Below are 24,413 nucleotides of genomic sequence, written 5' to 3'. Positions count from 1 at the left end.
ACAAAATCTCTAAGCATTTGCTTATCTGTAAAGGATTTTATTTCTCCTTCACTTATGAAACAGTTTGGCTGGATATGAAATTCTGGGTTGAAAATTCTTTTCTTTAAATGTTGATTATTGGCCCCCACTCTCTTCTGGCTTGTAGGGTTTCTGCCGAGAGATCTGCTGTTAGTCTGATGGGCTTCCCTTTGTGTGTAACCAAACCTTTCTCTCTGGCTGCCCTTAACATTTTTTCTTTCATTTCAACTTTGGTGAATCTGACAATTATGTGTCTTGGAGTTGCTCTTCTCGAGGAGTATGTTTTGTGGAGTTCCCGTATTTCCTGAATTTGAATGTTGGCCTGCCTTACTAGGTTGGGGAAGTTCTCCTGGATGATGTCCTGCAGAGTGTTTTCCAACTTGTTTCCATTTTCCCTGTCACTTTCAGGCACACCAATCAGATGTAGATTTGGTCTTTTCACATAATCCCATATTTCTTGGAGGCTTTGTTCATTTCTGTTTACTCTTTTTTCTCTACACTTCTCTTCTTGCTTCATTTCATTCATGTGATCTTTAATCACTGATACTCTTTCTTCCAGCTGATTGAGTCGGTTACTGAAGCTTGTGCATTTGTCATGTAGTTCTCGTGTCACGGTTTTCATCTCTATCAGTTCTTTTAAGGTCTTCTCTGCATTGATTATTCTAGTTATCCATTCATCCATTCTTTTTTCAAGGTTTTTAGTTTCTTTGCGCTGGTTACGTAGTTCCTCCTTTAGCTCTGAGACTTTTGATCGCCTGAAGGCTTCTTCTCTCAACTTGTCAAAGTCGTTCTCCGTCCAGCTTTGTTCCGTTGCTGGCATTGAGCTGCGTTCCTTTGGAGGAGGAGATGCGTTCTGATTTTTTGAATTTCCAGCTTTTCTGCACTGCTTTTTCCCCATCTTTGTGGTTTTTATCTTCCTTTAGTCTTTGATGATGGTGACGTACTGATGGGGTTTTGGTGTGGGTGTCCTTTCTGTTTGTTAGTTTTCCTTCTAACAGTCGGGACTGTTGGAGTTTGCTTGAGGTCCACTCCGGACCCTGTTTGCCTGGGTATCAGCTGTGGAGGCTGCAGAAGATAGAATATTTCTCAACAGCGAGTGTTGCTGTCTGATTCTTGCTCTGGAAGCTTCGTCTCAGGTGTACCCTGCCGTGTGAGGTGTGAGGTGTCAGTCTGCACCTAGTAGGGGATGTCTCCCAATTAGGCTACTCAGGGGTCAGGGACCCACTTGAGCGGGCAGTCTGTCTGTTCTCAGATCTCAGCCTCCATGCTGGGAGATCCACTGCTCTCTTCAAAGCTGTCAGACAGGGGCATTTACCTCTGCCGAGGTTTCTGCTGCTTTTTGTTTAGCTATGCCCTGTCCCCAGAGGAGGAGTCTACAGAGGCAGACCAGCCTTCTTGAGCTGTGGTGGGCTCCACCCAATTTGAGCTTCCTGGTGGCTTTGTTTACCTACTTAAGCCTCAGCAGTGGTGGGCGCCCCTCCGCCGGTCTCGCTGCTGCCTTGCAGTTAGATCTCAGACTGCTGTGCTAGCAATGAGGGAGGCTCCGTGGGCATGAGACCCTCTGGGCCAGATGTGGGATATAGTCTCCTGGTTTGCCGTTTGCTAAGACCCTTGGTAAAGCGCAGTGTTAGGGTGGGAGTTACCCGATTTTCCAGGTGTTGTGTGTCTCAATTTCCTTTGGCTAGGAAAAGGAATTCCCTTCCCCCTTGCGCTTCCCAGTTGAGGCGATGCCTTGCCATGCTTCACCTCTCGCTGGTCAGGCTGTACCCGCGGACCAGCGCCAACTGTCCGACGTGACACTCCCCAGTGAGATGAACCCGGTACCTCAGTTGAAAATGCAGAAATCACCCATCTTCTGTGTCGCTCACAATGGGAGCTGGAAGCTGGAGCTGTTCCTATTTGGCCATCTTGGGCGCGCCGACAGCTCTATTCTTAATCACTCTCCTATTAAAACATTTTCCTGGGAAGTATATTTTTTTCATCATTTTTTAATCTTAAAAGATATCCCAAAACCCCCAACATTAGTTCTATATGTTCTAATTTTGGTTAACACATTACAAAAATTGCATCAGCGGAATTCCAATTCTCCATATATTATATATAAAATTTAGGAGATAGCATTCTGCTAGAAGATAATATCTGCAGTACAGAATTCTGGGTTTTTCTCTAGTTTATTGAGACAATGATTTGTTCCTTCCAGGAGTATAATTTACATCAAAGGCCATTCATCTCAACATTAAATACTAAAGAAGTAAAAAAGTTAATTTAAAACAAAAACAAGTCTCCTCACCCCCAAAGTCTATACAGCAACCTGTGATAAATCTGAAAGAGAAGCAACAGCGCATCAACATTTTATTTCAGAATAGATAAAATCATTAATTTTTTCTTACGATTAAGAATTTCTTTGTTGTTGATATTATTTTTAAAGAAAAAATCCCTAATTAAAAAAAACTTTTTTCTTTAAAAAATAATATTGTGGCATATTTACATGCAATAAAACAAAATCATTTTTAAGCATGTAGTTTGATACTTTTTTTAAGGACACAGTGCTTTATTTATTTTTCTTTCAACTTTTATTTTCTGGCTCACGGGTACGTGTACAGGTTTGCTAGGTGGGCAGGCTGTGCATCACTGAGGTTCAGTGTGCATGATCCTGGAGCACAGTACCTGATTGGTAGTTTTCAACCCCACCCCAAGCCCCCGCCACCACTCTCCCCACTCAAGTAGTCTCCAGTGTCTGTTGTTCACATCTTTGCATTTGTGGATATTCAATGTTTAGCTGTCACTTGTGAGAACATGTGATATTTAGTTTTCTCTTCCTTCATTATGTCTCTTAGGTGATGGCCTCCAGCTGCATCCATGTTGTTACAAAGGATAACATATCATTCTTTCTATGGCTGCGTAATATTCCTGGGCATATGTATACCATTTTCTTTGTTCAGTCCACTGTTGATGGGCATATAGGTTGAGTCCATGTCTTTGCTGTTGTGAATAGTGCTGCAGTGAACATGTGAGGGCGTGTGTCTTTTTGGTAGAACAATTTATTTTCCTTTGGGTATATACCCAGTAGTGGGATTGCTGGGTCTAATAATAGTTCTGTTTTAAGTCTTTGAGGAATCTCCACATTGCTTTCCACAGTGGCTGAACTAATTTACATTCCTACTATCAGTGTATGAAGTGTTCCCTTTTCTCTGCAATCTTGCCCACATCTATTGTTTTTTGACTTTTTATTAATAGCCTTTTATTTTTGAGATGGAGTCTTGCTCTGTCACCCAGCTGGAGTGCAGTAGTGCCATCTCAGCTCACTGCAAGCCGCGCCTCCCAGGTTCACGCCTTTCTCCTGCCTCAGCCTCCCGAGTAGCTGGGACTACAGGCACCCGCCACTGCACCCGGCTAATTTTTTTGTATTTTTAGTAGAGACGGGGTTTCACTGTGTTAGCCAGGATGGTCTCAATCTCCTGACCTCGTGATCCGCCTGCCTTGGCCTCCCGAAGTGCTGAGATTAAATTACAGGTGTGAGCCACTGCACCCGGCCAACAATAGCCATTCTGACTCGTGTCAGAATGAGATAGTATTTCATTGTGGTTTTAATTTGCATTTCTTTTGTGATTAAGGGTGTTGAGCATTTCTATGTATATTTGTTGGCTCCATGTATCTTTTTTTCAGGAGTGTTCGTGTCCATTTTTTAATGGAGTTATTTTTTGTTTTTGTTGAATTAAGTTTCTTATAGAGTCTAGATATTACACCTTTGTCAGATATATAGTTTGTGAATATTTGCTCCTGTTCTGTAGGTTGTCTGTGATAGTTTTTTCTGCTGTACAGAAGCTCTAGTTTAATTAGGTCTCACTTGTCAGTTTTTATTTTTGTTGCAGTTGCTTTTAGGGACTTAGTAATAAATTCTTTGCCAAGGTTGATGTTCAGAATGGTATTTCTTAGGTTTGTTCCTAGAAATTTAAGTCTTTAATCCATGTAGAGTTAATTTTTGTATATGGTGAAAGGAAGGGGTCCAATTTCAATATTCTGTGTACATCTAGCCAGTTATCCCAGCACTATTTATTGAATAGGGGAGTTCTTTCTCCGTTGCTTGTTATTGTTGACTTTATCAAAAATCAGGTGGTCATGAGTGTGCAGTCTTATTTCTGGATTCTCTCTCCTGTTCCATCCGTCTGTGTGTCTGTTTTTGTACCAGTACCATGCTGTTTTGGTTACTGTAGCCTTGTGGTATAGTTTGAAGTCAGGTAAGTGTGATGCTTCCAGCTTTGTTCTTTTAGCTTAGATTGTTTTGGCAATTTAGGCTCTTTAGGTTTCATATGAATTTTAGAATAGTTTTTTTCTGATTCTGTGAAAAATTGCATTGGTGGTTCGATAGGATAAGCATTGACTCTGTAAATTACTTTGGGCAGTATGGCTATTTTGACAATGTTGATTCTTCCTATCCATGACCATGGAACGTTTTTCCATTTGTTTGTGTCTTCTCTGATTGCTTTCAGCAGTGTTTCGTCATTTTTGTTGTAGAGATCTTTCACTTCCTTGGTGATACCTATATTCCTATACCTATATAGGAATGCCTATATTCCTAGGTATTTTGTTCTTTTTGTGGCTATTATTGTAAATGAGATTGCATTCTTGATTTGGCTCTCAGCTTGGATGCTATTGGCATGTGGAAATGTTATCGATTTTTGTATATTGATTTTGTATCCTCAAACCTTACTGAACTCGTTTATCAGTCCTAGGAGCCTTTTGTGAAAGTCTCTAGGGTTTTCTAGGTATAGAATCATATTGTCTATTAAGACAGATAGTTTGATTTCCTCTCTTCCTATTTGGACGCCTTTTATTTTTTCTTGTTGAGTACCATGGATATTTTGCTTAATCATTTTTTGATTCAAGATATTTCTGGGCTTAAGATATGATTTTATATGTATTTATTAGCATTAACAGCAAGCATTTGTTGAAAATATTAACCAGCTTTTGTATAGTACAATAAGATGAGAGGTGTGTGAGCTTATATTTATTAAAATTTAGGTAAATTAATCATTTACTGAAGGACGACAATGTAATTATTACCTTTAAAAAAAGAGATGCCCTTAATTCAAGAAAATAGGATTACAAATGAAATGGGGATAAAAGGCCCAGCACGGTGGCTCATACCTGTAATCCCAACACTTTGGGAGGCTGAGACAGGAGGATTGCTTAAGTCTGGGAGTTCAAGACTAGCCCGAGCAATGTATCAAGACTCTATCTCCACAAAAAATAAAAATATTACCTGGGCATGATGGTGCATGCCTGTAGTCCCAGCTACATGGGAGGCTGAAGTAAAAGGACTGTTCTAGCCCATGAGTTTGAAACTGCAGAGAACTATGACCATGCCATTATACTAGGAGGACAACTGCCTGGGTGACAGATTGAGACCTTGTCTCTAATTTAAAAAAAAGGAGGAGTGGGGGGAGAAAGAAATAGGGAATAAGATACACTTAATGTATCCATTATCAGTTTTATTTATTTTGGTCCACAGATGTAGTGAGGAATTTGTAGAATCGGCTACTTTTCAGCATACTGATAGTTTTCAAGCACTTCTTACCAGCTTCTGTAAAAATCTTGATTTTAGAAGAGTGATAGACTTCATGGAACAAAACAATTGTAATACTCTATATAAGCCCATGCTGTACTGGCTGGCTGCCTTTTAATGAATTTCTGTTGGCAGTTTTAGAAACCCCTTTGAAAATGGTGTAAGGTAAATAAATTTCTTACAGACTTCTGTTTCATCACATTATAAAAAACTTGTTGAATAAAATGTTGTTGTTTTATTTTACTTTGTGTTTGATTGTCAGAATAAAAGAAAGTAAGGTTGAGCTAGACATGTTTTGGTAATAAAATAGCATTATTTTATTGACCTAAAATAATACTAAGATAAGAGGTATTTATATATTTCTTAGGAATAGAGGAAGGCATCAAAATAAATTGTTAATGACATACTATTTTGAAATACATGATGATCTATCTTGAAATGCATTTTTTGTGAATTGTAGAAAGCTATACATCTAAGCATGAAGACCTTAACTTTATTTTTTTCGACCAGGACGTTTAGAAGCATTAGAGTATGGAATGTCTACTGTTATCAGGCCAAAAAAAGCATAAAATTGAAAGATGCAAGGAAGAAGCAAATTTAAAATGACTCTGAAAATGTTGCTTTTTTTCTTTGAGATGTTGCATTTAGAAAAAAGTACAGTGTTTCTTCTTTTTAATGCACAAGTCCATAAAAAGTAAAATGTCTGCAGTTCTTAATGAAAAGAGCCTTTTTTTCTGAGTCATTTAATCAGTAAATATTTGTGACAAATACTTAATGTGCCAGGCACTTTTTTCCCTAAGTAGATGTCCCCTAAAGGCATTTTCCCATAGACAAATTGTGAACATACATTTGAGTACAGAAATGAAATTGAAAGCCTGAATTTGAAGAAAAACTAATGTTCATAGAGAAACTGAAGAATACAAAAAATGATTGTTGGTTTAGAGAAGCTTATTCTCTGGGGAAGATAAAACAGTAGGCAGAATACTGCCCAGCTAAAAATTAGGGTTTTGTTAAGAGGAGGCTTCACAGTAAGGTAGGCAACACACAGTTTCTGGCACAATTATAATGCTGGTAATTATTTCAAATTAAGTGAAGAACAAAAGATTGGAAGTCAACAACCAGAGTTCTAATTCAGCTCTGCTGTTAACTGTCACACCTAATGCAACATAGCCGTGGGCACGAATGGACACTGAGAACATGAAAGATCGGTACCAGAAGTCTAAAAGTCTGGAAATTTATGTCAGTGATCTACCAGGTAGGATTTTTGTGGCTAGGCAAGGCCTATACTAGGAGGACGACTGTATGAATCCAAGGATATAGGAGGAGGAGTTATTGAAAGTTGTTGACTATTAGAGGATGACATACTTTAAGTAGAAAACATAGTCAGCATTGTGGAAACAGTTGTATCAAACCACATCTTTCTCGCGTGTTTTTAATAGATGACACCTTTCCTCACGGTTCTTACTCTTTCACATCTAAAGTGCTATGTAGTGTATGGTATAATAAGCTATATGACTAGGGTGGCTTAAGAATATCTGTCATAAAGTTTGTAATCTATCACCCTTTCACTACCTACCTCTGGCACTATTAAGTAGCTAGAAATAGACATAATACTGAATTGTGAAAAGGCATAAAGAAATCAAACAAAATTTTCATTTTTTTCATGATGTTAATTTTTTTATGTGCATTGTCAAATTTCGTCACAAATATCTGATACCCTTTCTTTGCTCATGCCCTAAGAATTTTTTTTAGTTCTAGCAGGGTAATTTAGTATCTTACATTACTTACGCTGAAGCTAACTTAATTCTCTCATCTGTAATATAAATGCATATAAGAGGTCTTTAAGATCGATTTGCTTTTAGGTGTGACGTTCTAAAAGTTTCATATAAACAAATTGGGAAGTAAAGGATTCTGAAAGTATAGTTTCAAAAGGAAAAGTAGTAAAAACTTAACTTTGTTTACTTAAGCTATGGTTAAATTTACTGAAAATTATTTAACCAGAAATCAATTTGGTAAATGATCAATCCACTGAATGACTGATAGGCCTTAAATTGTCAGACCAATTGCCTTAATCCAGATTTAAAACATACACCACAAATATTTTACTACCAGAGGCAAGGACTGGGATAGATACAGATCTCAACCCAGAAAAATATGAGAAGAGTAGGGGAAAGTCTCTCCGTTCACTTATATAACATTGAGCATTCAAGAAGAACAGTACTAGGCATCTCAAATATTAACTTGGGAAGCTGGGCATCTAATGGCACAGGACTGCAAATCCATGGTTAAATTGCTGCATCAAAGTCTTGGTGATACTAAAACTTTTTTAAAAAGTCATCAATAACTTGGCAAATAAATCATTCAGCTAATCGGCTTTTAGTGGACTGGGATACTGCATTTACATAATTATGTACTGCTTTTCCCAAAAAATAAATCAGCTTACAAGTATTTAACAAATGGGAACAACAAAAGAAAAAGTCAAGCCAGAATGTGTAAAATTGAATCAGGAATGAGACTTGAGAACACATCCCATTAAGACTAAACATGTGGCTGCTAAACCACATATTTACTTTAGCTTTCAGTGAAACGTGGGAAACCCAGTTAATTAGGCAATTTACTGTCTATAAGATAAGGTGAAAACAAACCAGTCCCTCATGAAGGGTTCACCTATCCTTTGGAGTCATTTATTTATGAAGACTGTATAACAGAAATGTTGAAATAGGAAGGTCATATTGAAAATAAATTTTCATGATCTCTTTTGAATTTCTGAATACAGAAAATATTTAAGAACTCACTAAAAGAAATATTTTCTTTCTTTAAAAGTCTGTTTATAAGTCATAAAAAAGTTGAGCAATAAATTTATTTTCCAGTTTTCTCAAATATTTCTCCATCCTTATTTGTTCAGTAAGAAAACCTCATTGCCACTTGTTTCCCTTTTCCATGTTGTTTAGAGACTACCCCAAACTTTAACTACCTTTCTGGTCTTTGGCTTCCCTCCTTCACATCCAGGCAGTGTTCAATTTCAGTCAGTTCTCTCTCCCAAAAGACCAATGTACTATGCGTCTCTCTTTCCGGCTCTAATTTCTGAGCTCTAATCCAGGCCATCATAATTTTTATATGGGCAGTTGAGACAGCTTTCTCTCCCAAGCTCTAAACTGTTTTTCTAACGCATTACTGAGGGTGTGGTCCTAGGGTCACCTGCCTTAGAATAGACTGAACCTGAGGTCCTTCTTAAAAATGTGGTCCTTTAGGGAAAAGGACTCTCTCTAGCTGACCTGTAGGTAATGTTATGCCTTGCTCGGAGTAAACGTGCTTCAACAAATATTTAAGTAGTGAAAACTTCATTTTTATAATATATTACAGCTTTACAGTGTACTTTCACTTATTTCATTAGCTTGTTTACCTGGATTATTCCATCTTCCGAAATAAAACATAAATGCTTTTCTTTTTATCCTTCTTTCTCTTTGTAGTATTTATAGAAGTGAATGTATTATTCACTAAGAATATAAATTACCAACCCTTGAAAGCAGAATTAGAATAATATAATTAACATAATCTTGTCCAGGCGCGGTGGCTCACACATGTAATCCAAACGAAGGGCAAGGTGGGTGGATCACCTGAGGTCAAGACTTCGAGACCAGCCTGGCCAACATGGCGAAACCCTGTCTCTACTAAAAATACAAAAATTAGCCGGGTGTGGTGGCAAGTGCCTGTAATCCCAGCTACTTGGGAGGCTGAGGCAGGAGAATCACTTGAACTTAAGAGGTGGAGGTTGCAGTGAGCCGAGATTACACCACTGCACTACAGCTAGGCCACAGAGTGAGACTTCATCTCAAAAATAAATAAATAAATAATAGTAACAATAATAATCTTTTGCTATCTCCATCTTGTTGATCATCTTTTCTTTTTTTTTATTTTTTTTTTTCATTTTTTTTTTATTATACTTTAAGTTCTAGGCTACAGTGCATAATGTGCAGTTTGTACATATGTATATTTGGTGCCATGTTGGTGTGCTGCACATCAACTCGTCAAGCACCATCAATTTCATCAATTATATCCATGTATAACTCCCCAATTGCAATCCCTCCCCCCTCCCCCCTCCCCATGATAGGCCAGTGTTGTGATGTTCCCCCTTCCCGAGTCAAGTGATGTCATTGTTCCAGTTCCCACCTATGAGTTAGAACCATTGGTGTTTGGTTTTCTCTTCTTGTGATAGTTTGTAAAGAATGATGGTTTCCAGCTGCATCCCATGTCCATACAAAGGATGAAACTCATCCTTCTTTTATGGCTATATAGTATTCCCATGGTGTATATGGTGCCACATTTTCTAATCCAGTCTGTCACAGATGGCATTTGGGTTGATTCCAAGTCTTTGGCTATTGTGAATAGTGCTGCAATAAACATTACATGTGGGCATGTGTCTTTGTAGTAGAATAAATTTAATAATCCTTTGGATATATACCCAGTAGTGGGGATGGCTGGGTCATATGGTACATTCTAGTTCTCAGATCCTTGAGAATCGCCATACTGTTTTCCATAATGGTTGAACTATGTTTTACAATCCCCACCAAAGTGTAAAAGTGTTCTGTTTCTCCACATCCCTCAAAACTGTTGTTCCTTGATTTTTTAATGATTGCATTCTAACTGGTGTGAGATGGTATCTCATTGTGGTTTTGATTTGGCAATTTCTCTGATGACGAAGTGATGATGAGGCATTTTTCATGTGTCTGTTGGCTGTATGAATGTCTTCTTTGAGAAATGTGTGTTCATATCCTTTGCCCACTTTTTGGATGGTTGTTTGTTTTTTTCTTGTATATTTGTTGAGTTCTTTGTAGATTCTGGATATTTAGCCCTTTGTCAGAGAGTAGATTGCAAAAATGTCTCCCATTCGTAGGTTGCCTGTTCACTCTGATGGTAGTTTCTTTTGCTGTGCAGAAGCTCTTGTTTTTTTTTTTTTTCTTTTTTTAGTTTAATGAGATCCCATTTGTCAATTTTGGCTTTTGCTGCCGTTGCTTTTGGTTTTAGACATGAAGTCCTTGCCCATGCCTATGTCCTGAATGGTACTACCTAGGATTTTCTTCTAGGGTTTTTATGGTATTAAGGGTCTAACAATTTGAGTCTCTAATCCCGTCTTGAATTAATCTTCGTATAAGGGAGTAAGGAAAGGATCCAGTTTCAGCTTTCTACTATGGCTAGCAATTTTCCAGCACCATTTTATTAAATAGGAATCCTTTCCCCATTTTCTTGTTTCTCTCAGGTTTGTCAAAGATCAGATGGCTGTAGATGTGTGGTATTATTTCTGAGGACTCTGTTCTGTTCCATTGGTCTATATCTCTATTTGGCACCAGTACCAGCTGTTTTGGTTACTGTTAGCCTTGTAGTATAGTATTGAAGTCAAGGTAGCATGACGCCTCCAGCTTTGTCCTTTTGACTTAGGGATTGTCTTGGCAATGCGGGGCTCTCTTTGGTTCCAATGAACTTAAAGCGTTTTTTCCAATTCTGTGAAGAAACTCATTGGTAGCTTAATGGGGATGGCATTGAATCTATAAATAACCTTGGGCAGTATGGCCATTTCACGTATGATTCTTCCTATCCATGAGCATGGTATGTTCTTCCATTTGTTGTGTCCTCTTTGATTCACTGAGCAGTGGTTGTAGTTCTCCTTGAAGAGGTCCTTTACATCCCTTGTAAGTTGGATTCCTAGGTATTTTATATCTCTTGAAGCAATTTGAATGGAAGTTCATTCATGATTTGGCTCTCTGTTTGTCTGTTACTGGTGTATAAGAATGCTTGTGATTTTTGCATATTAATTTTGTATATCCTGAGACTTTGCTGAAGTTGCTTATCAGCTTAAGAGTTTTGGGCTGAGACATGGTCGTTTTCTAAATATACAGTCATGTCATCTGCAAATTAGGACAATTTGACTTCTTCTTTTCCTAACTGAATACCCCTTGATTTCTTTCTCTTGCCTGATTGCCCTAGCCAGAACTTTCCAACACTATGTGAATAGGAGTGGTGAGAGAGGGCATCCCTGGTCTTGGTGCAGTTTTCAAAGGGAATTTTTCCAGTTTTGCCCATTTCAGTATGATATTGGCTGTGGGTTTGTAGTATAAATAGCTCTTATTATTTTGAGTACGTTCCATCAATACCAACTCTATTGAGCGTTTTTAGCGTGGAAGGGCTTGTTGAATTTGTCAAAGCCTTTTTCTGCATCTATTGAAGATAATCATTGTGTTCTTGACTTTGGTTCTTGTTTATATGCTGGATTACGTTATTGATTTGTGAATGTTGAACCAGCCTTGCATCCCAGGGATGGAAGCCACTTTGATCATGTGGATAAGCTTTTTGATGTGCTGCTGAATCGGTTTGCCAGGTATTTTTTGAGGATTTATTGCATCGATGTTCACAGGGATATTGGTCTAAAATTCTCCTTTTTTTGTAGTCATCTTTCTTATCCATGTTTTAAAAATCTTAACAAGTTATTTTCAGGAAATATATGCTATCTTAAGTCTTAGAAATCAAGACAAAAATTCTTTTGATTAATATTAATTAAATTCTTATAATTAAATTGATATATAAACATTAAATTCTTCTGATAAATAAAAACCAATGGCATGTGAATCAAATGATATAAATTGTTATTTGCTTTTCCTGAGAAAAATTATTGAGAAAAATACTCTTTGTTCTCACCACAATTATTTTTGGCTCTTCAATGAATTAAAGCTGTAGTATAATTCAGGATTTTTCTAATGATTTGTTTTCTTCATTTTCTAAAAATCTAAGGATCAGAAGACATTATAAGCTAATCCAGTATATGCAACTCCCTTTAGAAAAGTATTATTACTTTGTTAAATGCTAAGGGCAAAAATGTTAATGATATGGTCACTTATTTGGGCTCCTAAGCTTTTAGGCACCAACATATTTTGTTTCCTCTTTTGACACAGGTGTATTTTCCTAGCTGAATAAAAACATAACTATGTAAAAATTATATCTGGATAAGAAAAATTGACAAAACTCTTAAAATTTTGGCCAAAAATTGATTTTATTACTAATAAGATACTTTAAAAACCAAATGCAGATTTGTTTACAGACTTTTATTAGTCACTCTTCTCTTCCAAGTATCATGAATGTCACCTTTATATTTTTCAATTTATATGATACATGCTGCCTTGATGCTTAAGAATATAATAAAAAAATGAAAAGCTAAACTAATCAAAAGCTTCCCATGCTGGTGAACATAACCTAACATAAAACTATTCTGATGTCTTCCTTTTTAGTGGCTTATGGCCTAAAAATACACTTTGTATATCTATTGTTCCTGCTGACTTCATTTGGAATCTCAGCAAAAGATTTTCATTTTCCTCAAAATTAATTTTTAAAATCATTTTAACATAAGAGTTACTGAAAGGAGTTAGTATAGATGTTATTTTTAGCATATATATGTATGAACATATGCATTAATTTTTTTTCTGACAGTCTTTCCTTGACATAATCTTGGCTGTGCTTTCATAGCTAAATGTTATGATCTGTCACTTATCAAGTGTAAAAACATCTTTATAACATCAAGTACTCAGAGTGGTCAAGAGCACAGGTTTTAGAGTGAGACAGTCATGGGTTTGAATCACAGTCTGTTCTTTGCTGTCTATTCAACCTTGCTCAGCCTAAAACCCACCATATGAGGTAGAAATGTTATGAAGACTAAAGTGTATAGTCTATTCAAAGTATCTGGAGCAAAACACAATACTTGGAATGTGCGATGTAGCTATTATCCATAATCATGTACAATTTAGTACCCATTAACTGCAATATTCATAGACTCCTTGCCCCAGGTTAGGCAAATCATGTTTAACCTAAAACTCAAGAACTTTGGGTTATTTTTGGTTACACAGTTTCTTCTAGTGTCTCAAGCAAAATTTCTACTTCAAGGATATTTTAGAGAAAACACATTTAAAAAATTTCCTTAACCTTCATACTGAAGGAATTAACTCTTAAAAGAAATAGTAAGACAGTTATTTTTAAAATATGTCTCCTATATCGGAACATATTTTTTTGGACTATAAGGTAATATAACATAATGTATTTATTTTGATTGACACATGCAGGATACATGTATTTATGTGCTAAGCAGTATTATTATTATTTTGTTTATTTTGAGACAGTGTCTTGTTCTTTCGCCCAGGTTGGAGTGCAGTGGCATGATCTCAGCTCACTGCAACTTCCACCTCCTGGGTTCAAGCGATTCTTCTGCCTCAGCCTCCCAAGTAGCTGGGACTACAGACGCATGCCACCATGCCCAGCTGATTTTCGTGTTTTTAGTAGAGATGGGATTTCACTGTATTGGCCAGGCTGATCTCGAAGTCCTGACCTTGTGATCCGCCTGTCTTGGCCTCCCAAAGTGCTGGTATTATAGGCGTGAGCCACTGCGCCCGGCCACAAAATTATTCTTACAGTACACTAGCATTGTGTTGGTGTGTGCCTCCACTAGGAGGCTTATAATGGGAAATCTCAAATATATACAGAAATAGATGGACTGATAATATATACCTTGCACCCATCATAAGCTTTAGGAATTATCATTTTGACCAATATTGTTTTACATATATCCTCATCTACTTCTCCCTTCCAAAATTTGTTGGAGGAATGTTTCCATTTGTGTCTCCAAAAGATAAGGACTCGTGACCACAGTACCATTATTATACTTTTAATATATAATTTCTTTTTAATTTTTTCATTTTTGTGAGTACATAATAGGTATATATATTTATGGGGTACGCGAGTGTTTTGTGTTTTTTTTTGTTTGTTTTTTTGAGATGGAGTCTCACTCTGTTGCCCAGGCTGGAGTATAGTGTGCCATCTCAGCTCACTGCAACCTCTACCTCCCAGGTTCAAGCCATTCTCCTGTGTCACTCTCCCAAGTAGCTAGTACTACAGGCACCCACCACCATGCCCAGCTAATTTTTGTATTTTTAGTAGAGACGGGGTTTCACCATGTTGGCCAGGCTGGTCTCAAACTCCTGACCTCAGGAGTTCCACCCACCTTAGCCTCCCAAAATGCTGGGATTACAGGTGTGAGCCACCGTGCCCAGCCACATTAGATATTTTGATACGGGCATACAATGCAAAATAATAACATCAAAGTAAATGGGGTATTCATCACCTCAAGCATTTATCCTTTCTTTGTGTTACAAATAATCCAGTTATACTCTTAGTTTTTTTAAATGTATGATAAATTATTGTTGATTGTAGTCACCATGTTGTGCTATGAAATACTAGATCTTATTTATTTTACCCACCTATTTTTTATAACCATTAATCATCTCCACTCCCTTTCCCCTCTCCTCTCACTATCCTTCCCAGCCTCTGGCAACTATCATTCTGCTTTCTATCTCTGTTGAGTTCTATTGTTTTAATTTTTAGCTCCCACAAATAAATGAGAACATGCAAAACTTATCTTTCTGGGCCTGGCTTGTTTCACTTAACGTGATATTCTCTAGTTCCATCCATGATGTTGTTGCAAATGAAAGGATCTCATTTTTCTTTACGGCTGAATAGTGTGGTGTATATTGTGTGGTGTATATTTACCACATTTTCTTTATCCATCTGACACATGGGTTGCTTCCAAATCCTGGCTATTGTGAACAGTGCTGCAGTAAACATGGGAGTGCAGATACCTCTTCAATGTATTTGTTTACTTTCTTTTAGATATATACCTAGCAGTGGAATTGCTGAATTATATGGTAGCTCTATTTTTAGTTTTTTGAGGGACCTCTGAACTGTTCTCCATAGTGGTTGTACTTATTTACATTGATATGTTCTTGATATCATCAACTCTCAGTCATTGCTCAGATTTTCAGTTGTCTCTTTATTATTCAAATTTTCTTAACAGTTTGTCTGTCTGTTTATTTATTTAGAGATGAAGTCTCACTCTTGTTCCCCAGGCGGGAGTGCAATGGTGTGATCTCGGCTTACTGCAACCTCCGCCTCCTGGGTTCAAACCATTCTCCTGCCTCATCCTCCTGAGTAGCTGGGATTACAGGTGCCTGTCACCATGGCCAGCTAATTTTTGTATTTTTAGTAGAGACGGGGTTTCACCATGTTGGCCAAGCTGGTCTCGAACTCCTGACCTCAGGTGATCTGCCCGCCTCGGCCTCCCAAAGTGCTGGGATTACAGGTGTGAGCCACCACGCCAGGCCAGTTTGTCTATTTAAATAAGTATCCAAGTAAGGTCCACAAATTGGGCTTGTTTGATACATATTTTAAGGTTCATTTAAACTTCCTACAGTTTTCTTCTTGCAGTATATTTGTTGAAGAAACTAGGTCGTTTATAGAATTTCCCACAGAATGGATTTTGCCATGTAGTTTAACTTATACTTCTGTGTCTCTTTTAAAGTTATTGTAATTAAATCAAGAGGCTTGATCAAATCCAGGTTTGATTTTTGTGTGTGTGTGAGGGGCAGTACTACTTTGTAGGTAGGTGGTTGTGTGAACCTCCATTAGGAGGCTAATATCTGTCTGGTTGTGTCTCTTTTTGATGATAGGCAACCATTCAAGTTCAATTCTTCGATTCACTAATTTATTAGGTATTGCAGAATCCTGATATTCTAACTCTTTCTGTCTTAATTTGTTAGCTGTAATATTTATAAAGAGAAACTTTCATGTATTATTTTGGCCTAGCTGATAACCCATAAGAGCAGTCTATAGTGGCATCAATCCACAAATAGTATTTTTAAATATCTGCTAACTGGATGGTCATTATAGTTCAGAAATTGTGATTAAGATTTATAACTATATGTTTATAGATACAGATACAAATCTCTCTATATATTTAAAATAAAGCTTAAGTCATTAAAGTAAGAATATTAAAGCTATACCAAAGACCATGAATAATTATACATCTAAGTTTAATTTAAAAATGAAATTCCTAAAGTTTATACCAATGTTATAAATTCCAAAATATATGCAATTTTTAGCTAGAATTTTCTGACATATTGGTCTCTTGTGTTTATTTTGTTTGTAATATATTATTTCTATAAAATGTTAATTAAAAGGGAATGCAGTGGTGTCTTTTGAAAGAAGAGGATGTCATTCCTCGTATCAGGGCAATGGAAGGCCGTAGAGGAAGACCACCAAATCCAGACAGACAGCGAGCAAGAGAGGAATCCAGGATGAGACGTCGGAAGGGTCGACCTCCAAATGTTGGCAATGCTGAATTCCTAGATAACACAGATGCAAAGTTGCTAAGAAAACTGCAAGCTCAAGGTAAGAAACATAATGTGTCTGACACTAATAATCATACTAAAAAGTATACTAAAAGTATTTCTAATATTTTTGACTTAGGATTGACACTGCTCCAATTTTTAAAAAGTAAATATTTGTGTTAGAATAAAATGAAAAAATAAGGAGTCCCACTGGTAACTGGAGTTCTTTGATTAGGTAATCTTTCCAAAACCATTATTCATAAACACATCCTATCCTGTCTATTTAGAATGACAAAGGTGGGTGTTAAGCTTTTAAGGCTTGCACAGAAAGGGAATCAACCAGCACTTGGCACATGCCTTAAGGTCGTGCCAACCTTCTGGAAATTCTCATTTTAACAGCTCCCGATTCCTTGAGGTGGTACATGGGAATAACTCCAAAATATGTGGATCTGTGGAGTAAATTTTCAGTCAGAGAACTCCAATTACTGGTAAGTAACCCCAGTCTTTTAGTTCGGGTTCTCCTGTAAGTCCAGATGTAGTATATATATTTTCAGAATACCAAATTAATACATTTAAATCAAAAAGTACTTTAAGATAACCAGAAAGTATCATTTGTCAAGTTCAAAATGCTCATAATAACCTAAACTGTATTAATGATTTGACATTATACATAAGTTCTCAACATGAAAGTCCCATGCTATGTATGACAAAGAGAAGGCTGAGTAAAATAGAACAGTTTGGCTTTGCAGTTCGCGTTACTAGTTACAAATGTGAAGCCGCTTAAGGCTGTCTGAATATATCAACATATGTGTAGATATCTTGTATTTGCAAGGCATATATGTAAAGATATGTAACGATGTAAAATAAAGGTTTAATAATGAAACTGACTTAAAAATCTAACAGAATTTTACTTCTCATGGGTTTTTATTATCCCTATAAGCAAAATGTCAAGGAAATGTATAAAAGACTTGTTTCTATGTATTGTAAACACCATCATAATATTGACTTCTCTGTTGCTGCTTTGTTTTTTGTTATAAAACAAATATCCATGACAAAATTCATACTATAGAATGCTTTAAAGACACATGTAATCTTAGTGCTTTGGGAGGCCAATGTGGGAATTGTTTGAGGCCAGGAATTTAAGACCAGCCTGGGCAACAAAGCAAGACCCCATCTCTACAAATAAAATTTAAAAATTAGCCAGCTTTGGTGGCACGCACCTATAATCCTAGCTATTGTGGAGGCTGATGTGGGAGGATCCTGTGAACCCAGGACTTCAAGGTTACAGTGAGCTATGATCATGCCACTGCACTCCAGCCTGGGTGACAGAGTGAGATCCTGTGTCTAAAAATAAATAAATAAAATAAAAGACACTGTCATTCTTATCAGTGGAATAATTAATCTTTCCAGAAATATGTATACACATACATACACATGCGACCATTCACATATACATGTACATCCTTTTTGATTTTTAAAATAAATGGACTTGAATCAGTCTCTTTTTGATGACTGTTTAAGCTATTTCCAGATCTTTGCTATCATACAATTGTAATAAATATATATTACACTTTTCTAAGCATATATTATACAAATCTAAACATATTATACAAATCATTTTCAAGTTTTTGTGGATAGCAGGCAGATGTTGTCTCCAGTTTATACTTTGACTAATAGCTTAACTGCCTAGCATATAACTTAATATCATGTAAGTTTTTTTGTCTTAGTGTATATATTAGTCTATTCTCACACTGCTATGAAGTTACTACCTGAGACTGGGTAATTTATAAAGGAAAGAGGTTTAATTGACTCACAGTTTCGCATGGCTGGGAGACCTCAGGGAACTTACAATCATAATGGAAGGGGAAGCAGCCACCTTCTTCACAAGGCACCCAGAAGAGAGAGAGAGCAAGGGAATCTGCCACTTAGAAAACTCAGATCTCATGAGAACTCACTTACTATCATGAGAACAGCACTGGGGGAACCCCCGCAATGATCCAATCCCCACCCACCAGGTCCCTCCTTTGACACATGGGGATTACAGTTTGAGATGAGATTCAGGTGTGAACACAGAGCCAAACCGTATCAGTATGGTAGTCAGATTTTTTTTATTTGATTTGATTTCTTATAAGACTTTCATCCCAAAGAGTTACTGGTGAAGGTTAAAAGAAAAGTCAATAAATTAACAGGCATAGATGGGTTTTAAAATTGATATTGTCAGTAAGCTATTGACTCTTCTGAATAATGTTTAATGCTGGGGAATGTGAACATTGTTTGCATAAAATAAAGTTTGAAATTAACTGTTAATCAAAACATGGGCTCTTCATGGATATCTGGTGTATCTAAGTATCATTATAAGTTAGAATCTAAAATAGCAAATTTAAATTTGGAAAATTAACTATATTTTTGTTGTAACAAAGTAAAAGTTAATTATTCAACTTTTACCAAATGTATATTCTCCTTCCAGATTTCAAATTGATTTGTATTCAATCACATAGTTTATCCTTGTTATAATATATTGGGTTGCATTTTGCAAGTTCTGTTACCTTTGACCTTATTGTATATTACATGTGCTCTTTTTCAACATGTATGTAAAGATTATTTAACAGTGAGTAAATAATCATTATTAATATATACAAGTATATGGAGTATTGTTTGCATTTTTTCTTGGGAAGAAAAGAAAGTAAAAATGAAGCACTTTATCACCTCTTTCATTTCTAAAAGCCTTCTACGGTAACACTTTGGGGGTTATCTGTGAGGATTCTAGAAGAAGTTTTTGTTATATATTATTATCCTTTTCTGACCAACTAGACTGAGAAACCGGACTTAATTTGAAGAAGGGTTCAGAATAGTGAGATAAATGTGAGTTTCGAATGTACATCCAAACATTGTGAAATGAGAACTCTAATTTCTCAGTGTATAGGTAAAAATCTGACAAAGTTTGAATATGATAAAGACTTCCATTCTATATAAATAAACCTACTTGTTGATTGACTGATACTATTAATATCTCAAATTTTCCAAAATAACCGGTACACCTATTCATTTCATATGTGATTGAAACTGAGATGCCTGTAAGTAATCTATACCATGCACCATTATTTTAAGATGTACACTAAGAAAGAAAAGAGCTGCCAGTTGTCAGTTACATTCTGACCTTAGGGATGTCAAGACGTTTAAAAAAGCATCTTAGAATCAAAGAAATGAGTTATATCCAAAATATCCCTAATTCTATGTGAAAATAAACTTCATCTTTGAAATTAAAGTGGACAATTTCGTAAGCCACAAAAGATACTTTTCAAATTAATATTTCAAAAGGTAATTAACAATAATACCAATAATAATAAAGGTAATTACCAACCAAAAAACCAAATGAGAAGATACTGGAAGTAGTTTATTTCTACAGCTTGGACAAACTTTTCAAGGTATCTAACTCATTCTCTTTCCTCTGTATTCTCTTTTTTTCTTTCTTTTTTTTTTTTTTAATTTTGAGGTGGAGTTTCACTCTTGTCGCCCAGGCTGAAGTGCAATGGTACGATCTTGGCTCACTGCAACCTCTGCCTCCCGCATTCAGCGATTCTCCTGCCTCAGCCTCCTGAGTAGCTGAGATTACAGGCACCCACCACAACGCCCGGCTAATTTTTGGTATTTTTAGTAGAGATGGGTTTTCATCATGTTGGCCAGGGTGGCCTCAACCTCCTGACCTCAGGTGATCCCCCACCTTGGCCTCCCAAAGTGCTGGGATTACAGGCGTGAGCTGCTGTGCCTGACCTTTTTCTTTTTCTCGTGTCATCTTCTTTTCCAACTGCCCATAATGTAAAATTTAAGCTATGTAAATTTTTAATGATTAATTAAAATTTTATATTTCTTGCTAAAGTAAAAAGATGTGAATTGAACTTTTAAATTTTTTTGGTTCAAATTACTGGCCAGACACAGTGGCTTATACCTGTGCAATGCTAACACTTTGGGAGGTCAAGGTGAGAGGATTGCTTGAAGCTGGGAGTTCAATACCAGCCTGGGCAATAAAGCAGGACCACAAAAAGAAATTTTTAAAAAATTATCTGGGCAAGGTGGTACACTCCTGTAGTCCTGGTTATTCAGGAGGCTGAGGGGAGAGGATCACTTGAGCCCAGGAGTTGGAGGCTACAGCAAGCTATGATCATGCCACTGCACCTGGGTTATAGAGTAAGACCTTGTCTCAAACAAATAAACAAAAATTATTGGGGACTTGTGTAGGGCTTGAAATTGACTGATACACTCATACACAAACATGGTTCTATATATATTATAGAATTTTCTTATTAAAAGTTAAACTTAGAGAATATCAGTTTAGCTTGGAGCAAAAGATCATACTTATGCCATATTTTCTAGGAAACATTTTTATCAGTACATCTTTACATCTCAAGACAGAGTCAGTCCTCTATTGTAGAATTCAAAACTTTCCATTCTTAATGTTAAAGAAATATTTATCTGGCATTATTATAGATGAGAATAATATTCTTCACCCATATTATTATCAGAGGTTGCTGACCCTGCAGGTCAGTTTATAAGTTTTTATGTCCCAGAGTATTTAGTGAACAGGAGATCCTTTTTGTGTGACCCAGAAATTTTTGATGATGCCTGTAACCTCCTAATTTTGAAAATGGTTGGGAGGGACATTGGAGATAAAACTTTATCATCTTCCATTTTATTTTTCAATAACACTTTTAGTTTGCTAGATGAAATTCGGCTTTTTTCATTCCTTCTCCTTTTTAAAAGTCTCAGTGATAGAAAATTGGCCATAGTGACCAACTTTACTTCAGCTATTATGAGGACATACAGTTACATTCTTAGCTAAAATCTTAAGGCATTTAAACTTTGCTTAAAGATTTTAAGAGATAGTAGCATATAGACTGTGGAGTCAGAAAGTCCTGAGGTTTCTTTGGGGGTTTTTTTGAGAGAGAGTCTCACTAGAGTGCAGTGGGCAATCTCAGCTCACTGCAACCTCTTTCTCCCGGGATCGAGCAGTTCTTCTGCTTCAGCCTCCCAACTAGCTGGGATGACAGGTGCTCACCACCACGCCTGGCTAATTTTTGTGTTTTAGTAGAGATGGGGGTTTCATATGTTGGCCAGGCTGGTCTCGAAGTCCTGACCTCAAGTGATCCACCTACCTCAGCCTCCCAAAGTGCTGGGATTACAGGCATGAGCCATCGTGCCCAGCCAGTCCTGGGTTTTTTTCTTGTCTATGCTATTTAACCTCTAGGAGCCTTAATTATTTTATGTGTAAGTGGGGCAATAATGTTGATCTTATAAAGTAGCTGTGAACATTAAACAAGGTGATGTAAATTTAACACAACAGGCCAGGCTCAGTGGCTCACGCCTGTAATCCCAGCACTTTGGGAGGCCGAGGCGGGTGAATCACGAGGTCAGGAGATCAAGACCATCTTGGCTAACACGGTGAAACCCTATCTCTACTAAAAATACAAACAATTAGCTGGGTGTGGTGGCGGGCACCTGTAGTCCCAGCTACTCGGGAGGCTGAGGCAGAAGAATGGCTTAAACCCAAGAGGCAGAGCTTGCAGTGAGCTGAGATTGTGCCACTGCACTCCAGCCTGGGCAACAGAGCAAGACTCTTTCAAAAAACAAAAGAAAGAAAGAAAAAGAAAAATTTAATGCAACAGTACCTGCAATTAATAAATGGTGGAAATTTTTAGAGCTCAAGTGATTCACATATTAGCAATTATATTCATTGTCAATGAACATAATTTAGGTTTTTTTGTTCAGTGGCTACAAAATTTATAACAATGTCTAATACAAAGTGATGCTTTCTAAAATGATTATATGATCAATATTATACACCACTTTTAGCGTTAGAAGTATTCAGACCAAGTTTACCAGCAGAAGAAAGCAAGGATATTGTATGGTTTCTTTGTCTGTTATACCTTTGCCACAGTAATGCTCTGTAACAACCTCCAAACTTTAGTAGCATACAATACTTTCTTAATCACTTGTGCAGCTGGAAATTAGCTAAGCAGCTTTGCTTCTCTTAGCTGGGCTTATTCACATTTGTGGGGTCAACTGACTCCCTGTGTCCCAATCTTCCAATAGCCTAGCCCCCAAATCGTATCTTCAGTCATGGGCAAAGCACAAGAACAAAAGCAGAAAGAATATAACTAAACTTTCAAGCTCTGTTTTCATCACAGCTGCTAACATCCTCTTAACCATGGAAAATCACATGGTTGGCTTCAGAATCAAGGGACAGGAAAATATATTCCACCTCTTGATGGGAATTGCTCCAAAGTCACATTACAAATGGCATGAATAAAAGGAGGAATGAAGAATTGGGGCCATTAATTTTGTTCATCTACCATAGTTTCATACATGTGTCCTTGAAGATTATAAGAACTAGGTTGTCTTTAAAAGTCATTGAAATTCTGCATTCTTTTTATTTAGGAGATTTAGTCCCTCTCCTTCATAAATGAAAATACCACTGGATTCAGGTGGTATTCAGAAAGTACTATTAACCATTATAGCTAATTGAAATACTAAGTTTGGGTGGGAGGGGACTTTATGTTTGTTTTAATTGGAAGTCTTTCTTTTTTGTATACGCTAAGACTGAAGCTACATTACAATTCTTAAAATACTAGCAGCTATTTTCCCACTAAGTGGGGTTTACTTGAAATGTGAAAAAAAAATGTACTTAAATAAGCCTCTCTGATAAAGATTAAAAGAAACCTCATTTTTGTGTAGTCCTAGATATGGGATCATATTTGATGAAATAATTTGATTATTTCCATTGGAATGAGCACAACATTGTCTACCACACCACTCTCCTACTTGGTATCTGTCTGACCTTAGGCAATTTTCTTAAATATTATATCCTCGGCCGGGCACAGTGGCTCTCACCTGTAATCCCAGCCCTTTGGGAGGCCAAGGCGAGCAGATCACGACGTCAGGAGATGGAGACCATCCTAGTCAACATGGTGAAACCCCGTCTCTACTAAAAATACAAAAATCGGCTGGGTGTGGTGGCACGTGCCTATAATCCCAGCTACTTGGGAGGCTGAGGCAGGATAATCACTTGAACCCAGGAGGCAGAGATTGCAGTGAGCTGAGATCGTGCCACTGCACTCCAGCCTGACCACAGAGCGAGACTTCGTCTCAAAAAAAAAAAAAAATTATATCCTTTATAATGATACCATTTTCACACATTTACTGTTTTAGGTTGGTAGTTACACAAAGTTGTTAATATTCTTTGAAATTTTGTGTTTTTCAGAAATAGCCAGGCAAGCAGCACAAATAAAGCTTTTGAGAAAACTTCAAAAGCAGGAACAGGCTCGAGTTGCTAAAGAAGCCAAAAAACAACAAGGTGAGTGATTTAAATGATAACATAAACTCGAAGAGTCAGTACTGGGGAATTCACAAGAGGTTTCTTTTCTTCATTCCCTTTTTGATGATATCTATCCTTTGGCTTCTTGTTGTAGCAATAATGGCTGCTGAGGAGAAGCGAAAGCAAAAAGAACAGATAAAGATTATGAAACAGCAGGTATGTGTATGCATTGGAACTGACTTTTAAAATATGGGACTTATTTTGAGGATTTGTTAATAATGTACATTATTTTTGATTTCTTAAATAACTTTCAAATTAATGT

The 24,413-nt window shown here is 36.9% G+C and overlaps 1 protein-coding gene across 1 annotated transcript in view; it reads left to right on the top strand.

The window, feature by feature from the left end:
• Window positions 1–24,290, top strand: part of LOC108517166 (bromodomain adjacent to zinc finger domain protein 2B-like) — a 171,688-nt gene extending 147,398 nt beyond the window's left edge. The window contains 4 exon segments of the mRNA XM_017854960.1: window positions 16,633–16,843; window positions 24,038–24,130; window positions 24,246–24,253; window positions 24,255–24,290. Coding sequence (XP_017710449.1) covers window positions 16,633–16,843; window positions 24,038–24,130; window positions 24,246–24,253; window positions 24,255–24,290 — 348 coding nt within the window.
• Window positions 24,291–24,413: the final 123 nt, after the last annotated feature.

This window comes from Rhinopithecus bieti, unplaced genomic scaffold, assembly GCF_001698545.2.
Source record: "Rhinopithecus bieti isolate Rb0 unplaced genomic scaffold, ASM169854v2 scaffold_40700, whole genome shotgun sequence".
Taxonomy (NCBI): Eukaryota; Metazoa; Chordata; class Mammalia; order Primates; family Cercopithecidae; genus Rhinopithecus; species Rhinopithecus bieti.
Note: the sequence above shows the minus strand (reverse complement) of the source record. Positions and strands in the feature narration are given on the sequence as shown.